The sequence below is a fragment of the Solea senegalensis genome, linkage group LG4 (genome assembly GCF_019176455.1).
Source record: "Solea senegalensis isolate Sse05_10M linkage group LG4, IFAPA_SoseM_1, whole genome shotgun sequence".
NCBI lineage: Eukaryota > Metazoa > Chordata > Actinopteri > Pleuronectiformes > Soleidae > Solea > Solea senegalensis.
In genome coordinates this window covers 14,159,795-14,180,924 of record NC_058024.1, presented here as the reverse complement: position 1 = coordinate 14,180,924, position 21,130 = coordinate 14,159,795, and the positions used below count along the sequence as shown (strand labels likewise).

The following is a 21,130-nucleotide window of genomic DNA, read 5'->3' as shown; positions in this document are numbered from 1 at the left end:
TTTTTTATTATTATTATTGAAAATAAAACACATGCACTAAAATTGAACCATTAACCATAGAAGCTTTTTCCCCCAAGGACACACACATTTTTCAATAACTACAACATACAGTGCCTATGAACCATAACTAATAAATGTCACTAGTGTCCTCTGGGCAGATTTTAACCTTCCTTAAAATAAATATATAATATTCTGTTTATATAGACGGAAAAAGGTTAAAAGTTAATAGTGTGTTTACATCACAAAACCGTTTCCTCAGGATTCATATTATATCATTATGGATGAAATTGCATTTGTTTGCATATATATAATGCAAAATGATGTGTGCGTGTGCTGGCATGTTCTCTCTCTTTGATTGGAGAGTGGCAAGTCCAATTATTAACCCCCCCATGGCATGAAAAGTGCACTGCAGGACTGGATACATATTTCATGAGAGGCTCTGATCATGACTTTGAAGGAAAACACACCAATTCACTTTCACTAAATTCGATGCAAATCACAACATTAATCTGAAAGTCTGCCGAGTCATTTAAATTCTCTATGCAAAGTTAGAAACAGAGAACGTGACTCTCATTAATTCAGATGGTTAACTTTCTGACCCCTGGCTTGAACTCTTTATATCACACTCTCCCACTGTGTGTGTGTGTGTGTGTGTGTGTGTGTCTGGAGAAACAATTATCCTTTCAGACAAAAACACATTAACAGTAGACCCACGTGTGGTGACAGGTGAAAAACACAATGGACTTTGTGGTCACCAGTGTTGGGGTAACACGTTACACAATTACAAAGTCATGTGTTAAGAGTTAAGATTAAGTTAACATTGCCTTTTTTTTGATGAAATGCATCAGCTAATCCGTTACTTTTTTGCTTTACTAAATATTTCTGTACCTTTTTTCCACTTGGACACCTGTCTGCATTAACCTTTTTAATTATTTGTAGAATATCACAGCAAAATACAGTTCATTTCCGGGTAGGAGGGGAGGCTGTCAATTGCAAGGAATTTGTGCACTGGCAAGTTAAGACCTGTGGAGGATGTGGAGGTGGAGGAGGAGGAGGATGCTGACAGCAGTGGTGCTCCAGCTCTGAGACAACAAGTTTTAACTCAGCTAAAATGTCACTTAGAAATAAATTAACAAGCTTGTCGCAGGCTACGTGGTGGACATGCCACCACTGTCAACTGTGCAGTCTCCAACTCTCCGTGACAGTATCGACAAAGTTCCGACTCCCTCAACAAGGCTTCCACGGAAATGAAGACAGAATTGCAACGGATGTTTGATTGTTTGAAATATGTTTGCACTGCAGCAGACTTGTGGAAAATGTTATGGTCATTACACCGACTGGATCCATCCTACTCAGAACTCAATTGTCCCAATATCAATCAAAACAGTCTAAAATGATGCAGTGACAGTCACGCAGAGATTGCATTCACTTCTCCTCCCTTTTATGTATTTATTTTCCTTCTGTGGGTTGTTATTTTTAATAAAAACATGCAGATTTTAGGATCAGGCAAAATTGGTCACTCTAAATGAGTGTGAGAGTGGATGTTGTTTGTCTCTATGTGTCCCTGTGATGGACTGGCAACCTGTCCAGGGTGTACCCCGCCTTTCGCCCTATGTCAGCAGAGATTGGCACCAGCGACCCCCACATGTGGAGGATAAAGCGATAGAAGATGAATGAATGATTGGTCACTATAGCATTGCTGGAACAACAAATCTAATCCAATTACTTTTCTCAGAACATAACGGTAACATTGGAACATAAGTTACTTTTTTATGTGCAATCACTTTGTAACATTATTAGTTACTTGTGAAAATTACATTTCCCATCACTGGTGGTCACTGGAGACACGTTGGTGACGTGTGAACTAACAAACTTGGATCACCAGGTCTGAGTGTGATGTGATACCAACCCGGCAGTTGCTGAGCTCCTCAGCTGTGAAGACGATGGCTCCACACTTCTTCCCTGGGATCCCACTGAGAGAAAAAGGGAGATAGAGACAGCAAGAGACAGTGGAAGGGAGAGGGTAATGTGGCAGTGAAAGGAGGGGTGAGAAAAAATGGAGTCAATTCAGCTTTATATATACAGTATATATACATGCAGCAATTAACGTTGAGCACTCTGAGACAGTAGAGGAGTAGAACACATTCTTTATATTATTAACAAAGACCCAACATTCAATGAGAGCAAGCACTTGAAGACAGTGATAATGGAAAACTGCCTTGGCCGGTTTGCTTGACACAGAAAGAGAAATAAAGGAAGGGAGGGAGGGAGGGAGGGAAAGAGATTTTTTTTCTCAGTGCTAATGCAAAGAACATTTCAAGAGAGAGCTGATCATTACAGCACAAAGTTACAATTAAAACACCAGCAATTTTGAAAATACTCAAGTTCGCCCATATGTTTATAAAACCTGAACTCTAACCAGAGTCGGGCCATTGCCATTGCTTCCTGACCTGTTTTCTACACATGGAGTGAGGGAGAGAGAGTGAGAGAGAGAGAGAGAGAGGAAGAGATAAGTAATTAACTAAAATGTAAATTATTAATTCAACAAAGGATTTGAATCATAATATGGACCTGGAGTTAGTGCAACAAAGGGAGGAATATGTTACATGATCTCCTCTTATAGTTCATGTTAATTGGCAACTAAAGTGTTTTTGGTCGTTGCTATAAAATATCACAAATATAACAAGTATAATGACCCATAATGACCCATAATGTTTTGAAGATTTTTCAGACCCTAGTTGTTGAGGACTCCAACCCTCTGGAATTACGCGACACTTATTCCTACCTTTTCTCTTTTTTTGCCTCTTTTTTACATGTCCATACTGATGTTTTTTTAGTATACAAACAAGTCCACAATGTATGAATTGTTGCTTTCATTACCACACAATGAGCTCTTAATATTTGGACTGCCATGTTTTTAGTAAACACCTTTTAAGTTCCAATGACAATTGAAGACTACAATAGGGTCTCATGTGTACTTGAAATGGAACAGAAACCAGTAGATGTGACTTAATCTTAACACACAGTGTCAAAAGTTACCAGGACAGGAGACTCACACAGAGCTTTGTCCTTCGCTTCCATTCACGCCACAGTTCCCTCTCATATGATCCCACTGTAGCTCGACACTTGACATTTGTATCATTAATTACAGCAGCAGTGACAGATGCACAGACCAAAGCACAGTAATCACACACTGTATGTTGTATGGCTCTATATTGCACTGGAGAAATAACACCTATCTTCTTGTGGATCACTGCTCAGGGTCTGTCTCCTAACCTCTCTTGAGCGTAATGGGACTTTTAATTCAAGGTGAATACATGAAACAAGCTTATTTATTTTACTGAAATTAGATTTCGATGAGTAAACACCAAAATCATTTTTTTTTCGGAAGGAGTCCCCAGCCATAGCAGGAGTTCAGAGCAGTTCTCTATTCCCGCACTGCTTATTTTTCTGTCTCTTTTTTCAACTTTCTCATATCTTCTTAAAGATGTTTTCACTATCATTTCATTATTGAGTTCATATGTGTCTTAATAACTTAATTTAATTACATTTCAATGAATTAAAGCGGCAGTTTGTTTTTCGAGAACAGAAACAATGTAGTTCTTCATCTCTCAGGCAAAACTATCAGACCTGACTAAGGGAGCGTTTGTGTGTGTACAGCAGTAGTACAGGGGTGGGCAGGGCCAAGAGGAATTTATCTCGTCAAACTGCTAAACAATGTTTTATTTTGAGCAGGAGATTCTTGTTTTCAGTCATACTGTTTGCAGCCGTCTTTATTGTAGCTGTTCCTATATTTTATTTTTTTTTATATTATATTTTGACATAAAACAAATCAGTTCCTGTGTGCAGTGCAGGAATGATGCAGGGGACATAAGGTCTAAACACTGCTACAAAGAGAAACATAGAGAGAGTCTTATGGAGCTAATAGACTCAGGTCCTATTCACAATGGTCCACCAGACGATTGGGGTTGCAACATTCAGAGTTTGCGTCCTCACTGCCCTTTAGTGCAATTAACTGAAACAATTTGTTGAATAACAAATACCCCTCCTTGCCTGAGGCGGCTCTGCATCAAGAATTACTGAAGGAGAAGACAAGACAAACAATGAACAAGAAAACGGGCAATGGGAAAACGGGAAAAGTCCACAGGGGGCAACAGAAGTTTCGCATTGGAGCTTTAAAGCAGAATATTTTTTGACATGTATTATTTGCCTATGCAATTCATATTGAAGCATATAGGACACAGGGGCCAAGTGAGGTGGGAGTGTATATGCCACATAAGAAATAAAAAAGTTAATTTTCTAATTAGACAGACATCATCTCCTATGACAGCACCTATCACATGTTAGGTCCACTGAAGTCATACTAGCCTCCTTCTCATATCTTTAACTGTGTGTTAGGGAACAGACAGCAAAGCTGCATAATTTAATTTAATAGTTTTCAAGTCAAGTCAAACCAAGAAAAAAAAGTTCCACATGAGTCACACTCCACCTCACAGGAAAACAGCGTCTGTTCCATCCACTTAAAGACGCCCCACTGTGAACAGGCCGTCTGATTTGACTAAAGGATATCGCCATAAACACCTGTGACAAACAAACACACCAAAAAACCTGTGCACACAGTCTGTTAAACTGCAGAATCCACAGATGATAATCCTGCGCAAACGTTCAGCGTGTGTTTCCTGAGCCATTGAAAATGAGCTTTTTAGCTCAGGGTCAGTCTATTGTCTCTATCCTCTGCCACTTTTGTGAACACAGTCACGTAACCTCAGCTGCACGAGGGCAAGTTAAACTCGCATAGCTTCATCTAAAGGAGGAATTAAATTCAGCCCCCATTCCAGTTTCCTCTCAGTGTGGCTTTCTTTTTAATCAATCTCGGGTGACCCTCCCGCTCCGACGCAAAAAAGCTAACAGTGATCTATGAGCAGACAGCAATCGCTCTGATAATGACCTCTATGTGGTCGCATGGAGGAGTGTGTGGGGGGGGGGATACTTGTAGTATTTCTCTCTCACACGGACTCACACACATCACTTGTCACATAGGCTCCTATTTGCATTCATGCCGTAACTCTGTGCTTGTGAAGCTGCACAAGAGGACGGAAGCAATCGATATAGTAAATATGCTGAAAATAACATGGAGATGGAAGTCATCAAAGACACTGGGTGGAGGTGTGTGTGTGTGTGTTTGAGAGCGAGAGAGCGTTTCAATTTGTTCAACCCTTTCCAACACAGTCGCATACATGCTCGACAAATGTGTTGATCCTTCTGTAGGTGTGAGGACACTCCATGACATAATGTATTTCATAGTCTCTTCTCGAAGCCTGAAGTGTACCATGTACATGTTCTGACAGTCCCACTGGGAAATAACAAGATTGGTTTTCAGGACATAACTCCACTTCTAAAAATATAGAAATGCTCAGTCATATTTTTTGACTCACAGTTTTTAAGTTATGACAGAGCTTGATTGAGCACATGATTATTCATTTCCAGAGGGGAAAAAAAATGATTAAATGCTGTATAGAGTTTGGTCATGATTATGTGTCATTGATCAGTAATAGCCTACTTGATTAAATCCATGACATGTTTGTCAGGAGAGACGTTCTGCTAAATGATAGAAACAGTAAAGCTAGTGAAAGCAAATGACTCTAATTTCAGGGAGTTTTTATCTCTTTAATTTGTTTGTTAAGTAAAATAACTCGAATGTTTCTTAATATGTTGGGAGTTTTACAGCAGAAAATTTATTTTTTTAAAGGTTTTTACTCAAAAAATCTCTGACAGTGCAATACCTTTACTGAGTAAAGAACTATATCTGGTAACTTACGCAGACAACCGAAACTACTTTACCGTGGGTTACCGTGAGATCTTAGAAACACATGAATTTCACCCAGCCAATCAGCAGAGATCCAGCTACGTCACAGAAAGCGTCGTTGTGAAATATGACCAATCAGTGGAGGCCTGCGAAAGTTCTGAAAGGCAAAAAGTACAGTCTTCTCCTGCATCTATGATAAAATCTCAAAAACTTGGTAAGTTGATGGAGCAGGGGAACATCTGAAACATGCAGGACAGGGGTCCCCGAGGACCAGGATTGGGAAACACTATTCTATAATGTTCTAAAATAATGTTCCTTTCACTTTATTTGTGTTTTTCTTGCATATTCTTACTGCACATCGTCTACTGGATTGTTGGCAAGGAACCATATATAGTACCTTCATGGACCTTGATTTTCTATGTGAATTATTATTATTATTATTATTTTTAATTTAACAAAAGGAAAATATAAAATCACGTGTTATATCCTCCAATAACACTCTAGGGTTGAAATGTTTCGAGTTCCCTGCAAACGTTCAACTGAGAGAGCAAACATGGTATAAAACGCTGTCTAAAGCAAGACTAAGCTTGTTCACATCACATGCACATATTTATATAACATCTCTGTGATCATATGCATCTCACCAGTGACCAGGGATTTCACCAGCAAATGTAGGCAGCAATCCATTGGTCTCACTGTGGGCAGTGAAAGGAATCCCTGTCAGAGCTATAAATACATGCATTGACATGAATGTTAATGTTTTCAGAGCACAGTGACTCAGTGTAGCTCTCGGCCGGTACCCGCTGCTGCCTGTAATGGGTGATGCTATGCAGAGTCTTTGATGTGGAGGTGGCCGAGCACCATGTGAGATGATTGAAGGATGAAATATTCATGTAAGTGTAAGCAGATATGAAATAAATATACTAAAACATAAGGCATTAGCAAAGGGAAGCACTCATTTTAAACATGAGAATTATTTAAGTCATAGCAGAGAGAACTACATCAGCTGTGGCTCTGGGGAGGATGTGTTAAGTCTGAGAAAATGTTCCATTTTGGTCTTGAATATTAAAGAAAAAAAGGCCTTAGAGCATAACAAGCTGGAGTATTATGTTTAAAAGTCACGCATATTTAGAGAGACAGAGCCAAACAAAAAACTAATTTAGTTGAATTATGTAAAAATATGATGCAAGTGCGAGTGCACACATACTGAAAGTCGTTAAAAAGACGGCGTTCATCTTGTCATCAAGCCAGTAAGCTTTGGAAATACCAACAATTCTACATGGACTTTGTTACAGTGATGACACAATTCACACTCGGTCCGGTCTGGTGATTCAATTATTTTTTTCTCTTTAATGGACCAACATAACTAATTACCACATGTGGCTGCAGAAGCTGCTGTTGCTCAGCTATAGTTACATGATGCTGCTCTGATACTGACAGAATGTTGTCAGACTTCAGACAAAATCAAAACTATTATTAGAAGACTGTAATCATCAATGGTAGCAGAGTAAGATGCAACAATCCCACTTATGTTTTGAGTGTCGTGGACAAAGCTAGAGCCAAAATCAGGGTCTACATCGGTCACTATGTTAAACAGGACCAACATATAGAGACAAACAACTACAGTCCTTTTAGATTCCCTAATTTACCTAACCCAAAACTACATTTCATTGGACTGAAGGAGGAAGCTGGAGCTCACACATGGAGAGGAAACAGACACCAGTGTCCTTCTTGCTGTGAGGCAACAGTGCCAACCGCCACACCCCATTGACCTCAGTGCATCAGTGTCTTATGATGAATTATCACGGTATTACATGGCCAATAATTATTTCTTAATATATGATTTTTTTTGTGTCATCGTACCATAAAAGGATGGTCAGATCTTAGAAAAAAATCTTGGATTGATTAAAAGCTAACCAGCATCACTGAAAGGCCTTGAAGGAGCCAGAACGCTTAATTATCTGTTTTCAGATCTACAAGGTTTAAGTGAATGTTCTGTTAAAGGTGGAGCTTTCATCTTCCAGTGACAGAAGATTAAAGCAGAGAAATGAGGGCAGTTTCTTTAGATCTGCTTTATCAGTGTTCCACATCAGACGGCAGATTAACATCTAATTAACGTGAAGTCTTCAGTTTTCACACGTTATCATTAAAAACAAATTCACATGCCATCATTAAAATATCCAATTGCCAAAAGTAACTTTAGAGTTTCATCCAAAATGAATGAAGTGGGAGATTGAGTTTTAACTTCAACTCCAGTTTTATGTCAGAATTCTCGTTTGAGCTGATCTTTACTCTACATAAGCTAATATATTCTCCAATTAAATGCAAATGAAATGCAGTATGAGATGCGTGCGATTGATTAGAATTTCCTTCTTTTTTTTTACCTTTAACCAGGTTAACCCCCATGAGATTTTAAAAATATACATATTTTTTAAGGGAAACCAGGCCAAGACAAACACATCACAATAAATATTAATGTTGAAGAGCTCCAAAATACAGTTGTGTAACAAGCAGAATGAGGACATAGTGACATGAAAAAGCAGAGTGAAGCCAGAGACTGAGGAACCACAGGCGCAACTTTGATGCAAAGTCCCTCATCATTGATATTTCCAAGAGCCTCTAGCCGTGTTGGTCATAACTAATTTTAAAGTGAAATTAGCGTGTCACACCATATCACAGCCTAGAGTGATTCAATCGCTTCTTTAAAATGTTCATCCAAGTGTTCTGAACATAGAATGATGTGGCTGTAACTCACTTGCACTAAATCCAAACTGCCGCTGTCACAAAACCGTGACAGCGGCAGTTGGGACAGCCCAAACAAAACCATCACCAGTTAATGGCTAATCCTAATCCTAATTTTAACCACAATTCAGATATTAACCTTAAATTTAACCAGTTCCTAAGAAATGAGTTTCTGCTTCTTCATTAGGACCAGGTTTTGGTCTCCATGATGACTATTGGTCCTGTCAGTGTTTATGCAGGAAAAAGGTTCTAAAGAGATAACAAATGCACACACACATAAAATATGAAGTCTGTGTTCAGATGCTGGGACAAAACATAATTGTGGCTCGGTGCTGTCCATGGTGCTGAAGTGGATGACGGCCAATTAGCAACTGAAAAGTATAATATTTCACTCTCTTAATAAGATCATTTAACAATGGACAGATATAGGGATGGCATGATACCACTTTATATATATCCGATAGCAATACCAATATTATTGAGTATCTTCCGATTTCAGTCCGATACTGTTATTTTAGACTTTTTAAAAAAATGAAGCTGTTAACAGCACAGCGACTGAGTGTGCTAGCCATTTCAAGCTCTTTAAAAGACATAATTGTGTAACAGAAAAAAATAAATAAGCTGCTGCTGATTTTTATTCACATTTTATGGATTGTATTTTTGATATCTGATCCAGTGATTTTGACCAGTATCAGACCGATACTGAGTATCATATCAGCTCATCGTTTGACAGATATATACCTCATATACAACTCAAGTGTAAAAGTCGCCAGTTGCAGCTACTTATGTGGAGGGAGATGAAAATGTGAAAAGAAAATGTCAATTTTTGACTGTGACATTCAGTACATATTATATCACACCTACAACAAACAATGAAACTGGTGGATTCAAGCTTTATTTGTAATGTGGTGCATGGATGTAATATTCTCTAAGTCAAGAAACTGGGTTACTGCATTTTAGACAATAATGCTTGTATTTTCTTTGTGAAGGTGAGCTGATGTAATTCTTATACTGATATTGTAACTATACATATTTTTTTGCGTAATCTTTATTGAGTTTTTTTTATCAAAGATCATGGGCGGTTTCAAGAAGCTGTGTCCTGATAAAATGTTGACCACAAAATCAAGCCAAAAAACATTTCATATCAACACTGTTAACACAGTGAAAAAAGCTGTTGTTTATTTTCACCTTGATGAAACATGTTAAAAAACAGGGAAAACAAAGATAAAGATCATAATCACTTTTGCTGCACAGCTTGTTTCACCATCATTAATGAACTTCGTCAGACACAAAACATGATACCGACTGTTTTCATCTTCACGTTGCTAAAGGCGTTTGCTAAGTTTGTTGTGTCTGTGGTCTCCCACGTTTTTAAAATCAAGTGAGATTTGAAAATCCCACTTTCAACCAGCAATAAATCAGAAAATGTGAGTGCACATCAACCACCACATAATTTGTTCTGCGACACACTACGAAAGACGCTCTACTTATTATGAACACTTTCCATTTTGGAAAAGCCAAGTTTGAGCAATGGATCACTCCCAGACCATAATAAAAGTGACTCAACTAGAACTTTCTGATGCAAAAACTGAAAGAATGAAACAATTAAAATAATCAGGCTTGCTAAACCATTGAATGTTGAGTTACATCTCCAGGTTGTTGAATTCCTAGGATGGGATTTCTGTGTACTGAGCCACTCCCACCAGATGAGAATGAGAAGAAGAGGACCTGAGGCAATCTCTCCATCTCTGAAACTCTGTCCTTTTGTTGCTTTAGTCTCAGATTCTCTATGATTCCTTTTCCTTCCTTTAGGCAGCTGTAACCAATGCTGAAATGCCAATGTTTTCTCTGAAGGGATGTTTAAATGCAGCTGCTTAGTAGAACAGCCAGAAAGAGCACCTTCTCTTATAAATCCCTAAAAACAGTTTTTTGCTCTGATTTGCAAATAAACGTACAATGGGGGATTGTTGTACCAGATGTGCCGCCTGTGTTCTGCCATTTCTCAGCTTTAATGCATGTGAATATTTAATTATTTTTGTTTGGTAGCTGAGGCTATTTGGTTAAACCACTTTGACATTTTCATCAGCATTTCACTTGCATTACATGAATAATTAACAAAATTCTTCATTTACAGATAAAGGGCAATATAATTCTACGACCGCACTTCCTCCACAGTCTCCACAATGTGGAAATAAGTAGTTATGATGTCCAACATTGTTGTTGGTTTACCACTGAAAATGCAGGATTAAATCACATTTCCAACCACAGACAATATGTATGTTCATACAATATGTGTTACAGAACCTGATGAATTAAAGACGTTTTTTTATGTATTTTACTATAGCTGAAGTGCATTCATAGAGTTCTCTCATTGAAAGTACTTCTGCAGATAAGGGAACTAAATTGAAAATGATGATTTTACAGTGAGCTTTCAAACCTTAAAGCAATTCCAAATAGAGAAAATGGAGCGCTGTCCTCTAAGCTCATCATTAGGCTGCAGTGAGAGCCTCCAGCAGTTTGTCCCATATAGGCCAGCCCTCATCATATCCTCTCAGCAGAGACAGAGATATTCTTTGAGGTCATCATGATTGCTCCATGGCAGCACCACATCAGTGACGCTGGTTTCACTCTAAATCAACAGTCGCCATGGTGACTCATGACCAATAATAATAATAATCCGACTATAAAAGGAGGAATCTGTAGCTGCTCTCGGACCTGCAGACAATTTCAGGAAAATGTCCAGGAGCATATGTGAGAATGCAAATGTCCACAAAGGTGAACACAAAAGTGAACATCTGACCCACACAATCTCCCACGCTGATCATCTCATGGAAACGGCACACTGGAAAATACTGGACATTCAGTTCACAGTTCATGTATGAAAATAGCTGGCTTCTTTCTTTCTGTCTGTGGAGAGTCAACTGTACAGGTTTTGTGGATGAGCCCAACAATGAATCATGCTCAGTACCTACATAAGGGCTGAACTTGGTCAGAAGCTCACTCAGATCATCATACTCCGATACAGATTTGAATTAAAGCCCATTAAAGTGCCTTTTACGAATTGCAGCCTCAGCACAAATCAGATTCAACAGAACAGACTAGGTTTTCACTCTTCAACTGTCCAGTTCTGGTGAGTTTGTGTCTTCTCCAGCCTCACCTTTCTCTTCTTGGCTGACAGTAGTAGAACCTGACATGTTTCTCTACTCTACGCTGTTATAAAGAGTGGGTAAATTAGTTACTGTCTTTCTGTCAACTCCAATGACAAATTCTGACCAGTATCTAAATGTTTTCTGCACTGAAATAAAGCGGATATGAAGTGTGAGGGGTTTTTGTCCGTTTGTTTGTTCATAACATTGTGATTTACTCATTGTTTTACACTGCTTCCATTTTCTCCAAAGCCAGATTATATGTTTATACATTAAAGTAGTCTTAAAAGAAACTAACTGTGTGTGTTGACAATAATTAAGAAGACGTTACCCGCTTTGCCCTTCAACACTAATTCTCTACTCAGCCTGATGTCGTGAAGACAAACATGGAGGGCAAGAGACAATTTGAAGTTTGTGTCTGCACATCAATCATGCATGTGGCTGTAGAGTGAACACATCTCTGTGTCCATCTACGACCATGCGAGACACTGTCCCTCTGTCAGAGTCTCTCTCCACAGGGCTTTCTGCCCCTCGCCTTTGATTACAAAAGACGAGGGGAGGAAGGGAATAAGAATGGGTGAAGGTGGTAACTTTGGCCTCAGCGCACACAGGCACTTTTCTCTCCTGTCACCCACTGATGGGAATGACAGGGCAAAGGACAACTGACAGCATGAGCAGCTCATTCAATTACACAGCTCTGATGAAAAGCTTTCATGTCCTCCAGAGAGCACAGTGGATGGAGGGAGGAGAGGAGGGAAGTGGTCTTGGTTTGGAAAAACACCGTGTTCAGCCGAAGCAATGTGAGTCAGAATAACTATAGGTGGAACACAGAGAACTTCTGGTGTGTGCAAACAGAATTGTTCCACACAGGTTCATCTCCATCATGGAACTGTCTCCTGTTTTGCTTGGCAACGTCGGAGCAATGATGAGTACCTGGCTTGATATGACACCAAATCATATTACACTCAGCTTTTCAAGACAGCACAGCAATGCTACTTTTCAACCATGTCTTGGAGGTTTGACAATTTTAAAATTTTCATATATAATATAGAAAATATTGCATTGTTCACAACAAGATCTGAACTTTTTTGGTCAATTGCTGCAGTTCAATTAGCTAATTCTGTGTTTCTATCGTGGTACAGTTCTGTTTGGTACATGGTAAAACCCTGGGTTGTGCTTGCATTTCGACTGAGAACAGTACCTGTAGTTGGTAGGCAGAGTGTGGGCTGTGCCTGATGGCCAACGCAATGGACAACAGTGGAGGACATCCAGCGGCTCAGTTTGTGGCTGTTTGTCTCAACAAGATGTCAAGCTTTATATGAGAATAGTCTGTGTTTATCAGCCCAATCAGCTGACTGTCGTGGGAGGATCCGGTCTAGCTCCACCCTGACCGTACTGTACCATTTTACTCCACTCGTTGGAAAAGTGGTTTCAGTAAATTCTCCAACAAAGAAGAACAACAAAAAAATGAAATTCAATTGTCATCAGGTCCCACATAAACTGTAGGTGTGAAAAGATATCTGTAAGACAACAAAACTGCTAAATTATACAAAAGCCTATGTACGCTGAGACATATTTTTGACATAAGAGAGAATCAGAAGCAACAAATACATGTAGTCACCACCTACTAAGATGTAAAACTCAACTAAGACTGGACACAGTTGCATCCGTTATGAAAATAGTGTGAAATCATACCAGCACAACACATAAATTCCACAAAGGAGACAAAAGCGGCTATAAACAAAGGGCGACAATGGAGGACCTCCAGCATTCTGTGTTGCTGTGTTTTGACATGTGGCAATTCATCACAAGAATAAGACAAGCTTCATTTGAGAGAAGGCTGAACAGATAAACACCTCAGTTTTTCCCACCATCACATAAAGTATAAGTGACAATTCTCTGCTGACCAGTCAACAGACTGTGTTGTCCAGCTTGGCCAGATTACTTTGTTTGGTACCCCAAGGAGGGGTGCCAAAAACTGGGGCTGTACAGTTAAGCTATTTTGGTATCCTTTTCAATATTTGACAATGGAAACACAAATTATTGCATGACATTCTGAACTGAACAGAACTGTACCACTTATAAATGGCCTTACTTCAGGATTAGGGACGGAATCTTGAAATGAAATAGAATGTGTGAAGAGTTAAGCATGTGACCGATGCAGACCCTGAGATAAATGTAAATGGAACTGTAGGCATGTAGGAATGTTTAGAATGTGTGTGTCGACAATAGGAGGCCATTACAGAGAGGGGCTCCAGGAAGCATTCTAAGCATGCGAGTGGTACATCGCTGCACACGTCGACTACTTTGAACAGTGATGGTGGCCAAAACCAAAGCCAGGTTCATTATTAACATTAAGTTTCAACTTCTCTCAATTATAGTTTGCAGAGGTTTGGGTTGCTTGGTCCTGAAAAGTTATAAATTGAGGGATAGCTGTACGTCTTTATACTCAGCAGGAAGGTGAGTGTCCTCTCAATGCTGGCTCTGGTCGTGCTGTGCTGGTTATATTTCAGCCTGGGGAGGGAGAACGACTGGTATGTTGGCCTTAAAATTTAATCAAAAGGAAGCCGTTTGTGGCCTTGTGTAAAACAGCAGCAATGAGGACTCTGTTCTTTGTGCGGGGAGTGAGTCAAGGAAACAGTGATAGTATTTGTGTTTCCATAGCTGCTAGTCATTATTGGGCTGTTTACTGTTTGGACAGTTTCAGAAATCAAAGCAAACAAAAATGCAATAACCTTGCCAGACATCAGGGAGAAGCTCCTGAAATGTTACTGTATGAGACCACTGCATGTAGGGGCAGATTGGAAATGAAAGGCAAATGTGTGTCTTCTCCTTTTTATTTTGAATACATAATTCAAGGGAGAGCGAGTCAGGTGCTGTAGCTCAGAAGGCGAGAGAATGCCATGTTGAAGAAAGCACTTAAGAAAAGTCTTGCCTTGAGTAAGAGAGAAAATAGCAGATGAAAACAGAGGGGAAATGTGCACCCTTCTCAAGCATCCCAGAGCGATAATGAGCACCGTCTTTTTTTCAGTAAAAAGGAGGACGATTCATTATGCATCTTTGGATTTTTCTTTTTTCTTCCTTGCTTCACACTCAGCCCCCTGTGAAATGTGGCAAGGAATTTCATGCAGGGCGAGAAGTGAGCTTTTAGCTGGCAGTGAGGGGTCATTATGGGAAAATCTCCTATCACTGGTTCTTAAGATGCTTGTGAGGAGTATGCGAGAAGAAACAGAAATGTGTGGCTTTTTCTGAAGCCCTTTCATATCCTTGATCATGACAAACACAGAGCAACCAATCACAAAACAACACTCAAAGGACTGCAAACACTGGAAAAAATAATGTTGTAAAAGTAGGCAGCTCAGAGTCAGGCACTGTATTTTTACCAAATACAATACTTTCAATATATCATCAAAAAAGCTATGTAAACCAGCTACCTGTGTTCACACATGATTTGATTTGTTTGATTGCTATTTAAACAATTTTCAGCCAAACCCAAGTAACAGGGTTTGGGGGATGGTAGATTTGTTCAGTTAGTTCCTGCTTGACATCCCACAATGTCAATGCCCCAAAACTGTGCCATAACTAATGGTCTATCAGACTCTTAATGGCACCATTATTTAAAAAAATGGAATTTCTGCTTTCTGCTTTTTTATGACACATTAATCTGTTTAATCTACAAGTAAAGCAAACATTGATTTATTTTATGGTCAACCTTCGCTTTCATCATGTATGCCTGGTGTCATCTTTTATCAAAAGTGAGAAGTCTGGAGAGGGCACGATGGCAACAGTATCCTATCTAGGTTAGATGCAAAACCCAGTGAGCAGCAATTATACGACAGTTAATAATAAATGGCCAGTACGACTGAAGTTGAGTGCAGTGCAATCCTGGCCATGCTTATTACCCTCATGACACTCATGGGAATAGCTAATGGCAACATGCTGCAGGTGTCAGAGCTGAGGTGAGGAGCTGTAATTTATATCTTGACACAGGAAGCTGGTGTTGAATTCGAGATCAGACTTCATTTTAATGCATTTTTGCAACCTGCCTATACACAGAGGTATGGACATGACACTTTATAATTTTATTTAATATAATAAAATATAAGACCACAGTTGTCTTGGGTGATAAAGGCTCAATGGACTGGCCAGTGTTAATACTGACTGAAAGGTGAGAGGGCTGCTGGCCTGGAGCTGTTGGTTGGATGTGAGAAAACAGAAATAAAATCCCCAGAGAGAATCTGACCTCCTTTTTCTGCTCCTGTATGTACGGGGGGTGGTGATGGAAAGAGTGATGGAGGGAGATAAAGAACAGGGTTCCCCACTGCTAACCCAGTTGGAAGCCACACTCGATCTCATTCATTTGCAATAGCTGTTTTTGGGTCACTTTATGGCCAATCTGCTTTTCTATTCTGCAAGATCGCTGTAGAGATGAATGAGCTGTGGAACATTATTTTCAAAAATAAAAAAATTGGATGAGGTCGATGAACATCAATCATTTCATACATCAGAGAGCGAAAGAAAGAGAGAGAGAGAGAGAGAGAGAGAGACACCAGAAATCCTCTACACTTGTTCACTTCCTTCACTTCCAATTCCTTAACATAAATGTCCCTTTTCTTTGATTGGGTTTGCTTTGATTATGTTTTATGTAAATCACTTTGAGTTGCATTGCCTTGTAGGAAAAGGGCTTTATGAATCAAGTTTGATTCATTGAAATAAGCACAGGAATGTCAGCGGGTGACATGAGACTTGAACACTCCTACAGTGAGAAACAGAGAGTCGTGTGGAGTCTTTATCAACAGTGTGTGAACCCATTTGAAAATGATTTTAATGTAATAGATTTTCTTTTGTTGGATTTCAAATTTAACAACTGTTTCTTTCTAACGTTTCGTCCATCGATTTTGTATAAATAAATCCATACTTTTCCATACAATTACATGAACAAACGTGGTAACATGAATTGTAACCCACACGGTTGAAGTGTAGATGTCAGCTACATAAACGTATCAAACATTATGTCACACAGGAAGTGTTTCATTTCAATGGCCACGTGTCTGGACGGACACGATATTTGTAGTCCACATGTAAGCTCAGTCATGAATAGAGATGGATATGAGATTAGGTTTTGAACCTACATTAGGCCTCAAGGAGTAATACAATGGATATAAAATCAGAGATAAGAGATTACATCATGAACCTAGTCTGTGTGATCAGTGAAGAGCTGCTCTATTCAAATACTTTCCACTTGATGAGGTTTCTTTTGTTCTGATGAAAGTGAGAGAAAAGGAGAAGAGAGAGCCCGTGGGAAAGAGAAACATCTGCAAACTTTCTTTGATCCTTCTTCAAATTGCAACTAAATCAAGAATGTATTGTGTTGCCTTCATTACTGAAAACTTTCTCTGGCCACCATTTTCTTCTCTGATCTCCCACCTCAGGGACACATACACACACACAGAGGTGCCACTGCCATTAATACTGAACAACGTTCCAACAGCTACTCCACAGCTACAATCTAAGAGCAGAGAACAAGAACATACATGAGGTGGGAAGAGGATTCTGCTCCAGTCACAAGTTTCAGAATGGTTGTCCTTTATCTTTCAATTAATCATGGGTGTGTTTTGGAGGTAATGCAAAACAGCTTTTCGAACTGGAGGGGATTATAGAGTTTACAGGTATAGAGAACTCTTCTCTGCAGAATAAATGGATTTGCAGATATTGGTGAAAATCTGCACTGGTTATTTGTGACTATTTAGTTATCATTTGTGGGTGCATTTTACTATAAGACTTCAAAATGTGCTTAATAATTGTGAAATACTTCACCACTGCTTTCAGGCCAAGTTTTGCAGGTCAGTCACGCAACAATGTGACAGAATACACCTAATTTAAGTCTGAGTCAGTCTGAAACAAAAAAAATTCATCTCCCTTGGTGTTGCTTTGTGCTGAGTGTGGTAGATTCAGCTTTTCGTATTATAGCACCTTAATTGCACAGGTTAGAGGTTTAAAAAACAACTAGAATGGATGCGCATCAGCTCCGATGCCGGATCGGAGACGCAACACAACCGTTCCACAACCAGTGTATTTTGGAAGATAGTCTCAATCACTTTTTTTTTCTAGCTTTCTTCAAGAGCAAATTCTGTCAAATTAGTAAATCATGTTCGCCTTTATAGGAAAATAGACATAGCATGTCATACATGAGTGGACACTAGTGGGATTGATAGCTGGTTTGGTCCAGGAGGTCACATATAGTCCACTACTCCACCGTGTGACCCACCATACAGTAGATGTTTCACTTAATAAGTAAAAACTGCTGGTGCCACCAAATTCAGAAGGATTTGTTCACTAGGGAAATTCAATATCTGCAGAAAATCCCACAGCAATCCATCTAAAAGTTATTAAGACATTTCAGTGTAAGCGTGATGGATTTTATTTTCTTTGCTGTAGTCTGCTTAGTCGTCTGCACTGCTGCACCAGCACTCTGTGAGGATGGTCTGGAAGAAATAGATACAGTTTGCTTTACATTTGGGATTAACTGTTACTTTTTCTATTGTGCCTTCTATCAGTACAAACTAAACTATCTGTTGCTAAATTAAATTACTATATTAAAGAGGATTTTTCAATTCTGCATGAACTGAAAAAGACTGGTCTAGGAGAAAATAATCTTGCACTAAAGTTTCCACAATATAAAGAGACTTGCAAGTTCAAAAGCTGTAAATAAAATTTAAAGTTGTGGAAAAACTGTGCAGTTATTTCCAGATTAAATATTGTGGTCATTTAAATATGATACACATAAAATAATTTTACACTCTTCCAAGAATGACTCAGGGAATACGTAACTGGGGCTCCAGAAACTTTGCAGTGGTTACTGGAAACGATGGTTGGTAAAATGATCTTTTTTCCGGTCATTATTTATCTCCATGAATGGGTTGTCTTTGAAACACAATGTGAAGAGGCTTCACAAAAGTCCTTCTGTTGATAAGTTTAGATTCAAAGCTAACTATGCTGCTGTTGTCTGGAAACTGACAGCTACAGTCAAGGGAAAAAACACCCCGCTCCCATCCAGAAGAGTAGAAAGCACAACAAACAAAACTAATCCTGGAGCAACAGGGATACAGAAATAATAAGATAATAAGAGGATAATCAGCTGAAGTGCACCCAGTCAGTCATTACATGAGCCTAAATAAAAAACAGTGCCGACCACCTGCAGGTTAACGGCACTATAAATAGCCTGAGCTCGTAAGCCTGCTTTCCAAACTCTCAAGATCCCTCCCGTCTGTCAGAGAGGAGACTGTCAGTTAAATCAGATCAATATTCTCTGCCAGTAAGGTGGTGACAGGGAGAAGGTGGGTGGCATGCTTTGGCATCGCTACCTAATTATCTTTTTGGACGAAGTTCAAATACCGCACTGTGGAAATGATGTTTATTGTTTAAGCATTCAAAGAGCCAGGAAGTCTGCTCATGCTCTGTCTGTCATCCAAAAAGTTTAACGTTTAAATTAAAGATGCAATAATGTCAACATAAAAAATGAATAAGCTAGTCACGCAAATGCAATCTGTTTCAGTTTTAATTATTCTTTGCACTATATATATATTATTATATTATATTTATCAGAGGGTGTATTCAGCGACAGCACTGCTGAAAGCCTGGGATCCCTGCCGCTGTATTTCACTTCAGATAGAGTCTGTGCACTACAGTCATGCAGGAACTACTAAACTAATCTTGTTTTAATTAACTGATTCTAATGATTCAGTTACACTGAAAACAACTGCTTCACAAGACTAGTTTGTGTGTGTCGTGTATAAACCAAAGTCATGGCAGTTTCATGCAGCCGTGCTGTGATGACTCCGCCCACGTTGAGGAGGTACTATTATTGTATTGTATTGGAAAAACCAACCAAACCGTGTAGAGTCGAGCCGAGCCGTGCCAAGGCAAGTCGAGTCGTGCCAGAACCATGTAGTGGAAAAGCGGCATTTGAGAGTATTGCTGGAGTAACTTTGGGTTCAGCAGTTTCTATTGACTAAAGCTTTTGAAGAGTTAAGTGCTGTGACCAGACATCAAGCCACATATTTCAAGCCACTGACCTCCTACGCCAAATGATTAGCCCGGTAGTGGGCTAATGATGAATCCCTAATCCCTGATGTCCATCAATGATTTTTTTCTGTAGTGCCGGGGCATGTCTGAAAAACTAATGAGCCGGTACATAACTTTTGCTTGTTGTGGCAGAGGCAAAACAAATAACGCTGAGCAATTGTGCAGCATATACATCATCATGTGCTACATCTACAGAGTACTTGATGACATGCACAGGTACTGAGATTAACATAGAGATAGAAAAAAAATAATCACACATTGGTTAATATAAATCACCTGTTAATGTACCTCTGTCAAGCTCATGCATTTAAAAAAGAGTTTAAGAGTTAAATCAATCACACACAATTACATATAACTCTATCAACACATCTAACATCTATAGATGTTGCTGGCCTGACCCTCACCTGATTTAATTGAATAAAGTAAATACCACATTCTTCTAATAACAATTATCTGTAGTTGCACAACTCCACAAATGTCGGAAGTTGTTGTGGTTGTGATTAGGGGACACCTACAGCACTTTCATACTGGCAAAGTTCAAGTTCTCGTATCAAATTATGAGCCTGAAACCTGTTAAGTTGGTTCCTGTCAGTCAGATTCTTGATTTTTCCCTTGCGAGCCATTACATCATCAGTGGGTGTGTCAGTGCACATTAAGCGAGAGGAAGGAAGGAAGGACAACACACCGGTGAAAATGACAACGGAAATGAACAACATGCAATGGTCTGCAGAAGAGGCAAAATGTTTGGTGGCAATTTACTGAATTAACAGAAGGAAAGCTTACAGAGGCTCAATGCAATCTGTCCTGTTGCCACTGCCATGTTTACCTCTGCTCATGTTATGCATTGAGCAACACCTGGCAGTGATAATGTAGGGGAGTGGATTTCATCTTAGATTCTGCTTAATGCTAGTGTGAATGTGGACTGTTTCCCTAAGAGAACCAACATTCCACATGGAACTAGACATAGAAAGAGAACATGTGGGTCCTTTCTGGTGGGAAAGTGAAGAGATAATGACATGGCTGAGCTTCACCTTGCCTTTTGTGTTTGTCCTCTCACCTATAACTTTGTTTTTATCCACTTTCTTTCTTTATGCGTTGTTATTATTCATGAACATCATTAAAAAATTAGTACAGACACCAAACACACACACAGCATTAGGAGTCAGCGGTACATTTGTGCTGCATTGCATTCAGCATTACAACTACTGAGGTCTTTTATCCAGAGATTAAGCTCTAGCTCTGCGGTGATTTCACTTCAGATTTGTCACTGAGCAGCAGAGAAATTAACAATTCCCCCGTAATGATATATCCAAGGTCAGCTCCTAATTGCAGAGAGAGGGTACAGTTTCAT

At 39.3% G+C, this 21,130-nt stretch overlaps 1 protein-coding gene across 1 annotated transcript in view; it reads right to left on the bottom strand.

Annotated features, from left to right (window-relative positions):
• The window catches only part of LOC122768138 (copine-9-like), a 97,936-nt gene that overhangs the window by 30,278 nt on the left and 46,528 nt on the right, over positions 1-21,130 (bottom strand). Inside the window, exon 7 of the mRNA XM_044023903.1 lies at positions 1,910-1,973. Within this exon, the coding sequence (XP_043879838.1) occupies positions 1,910-1,973 (64 nt within the window). The remainder of the gene's footprint in view (positions 1-1,909; positions 1,974-21,130) is intronic.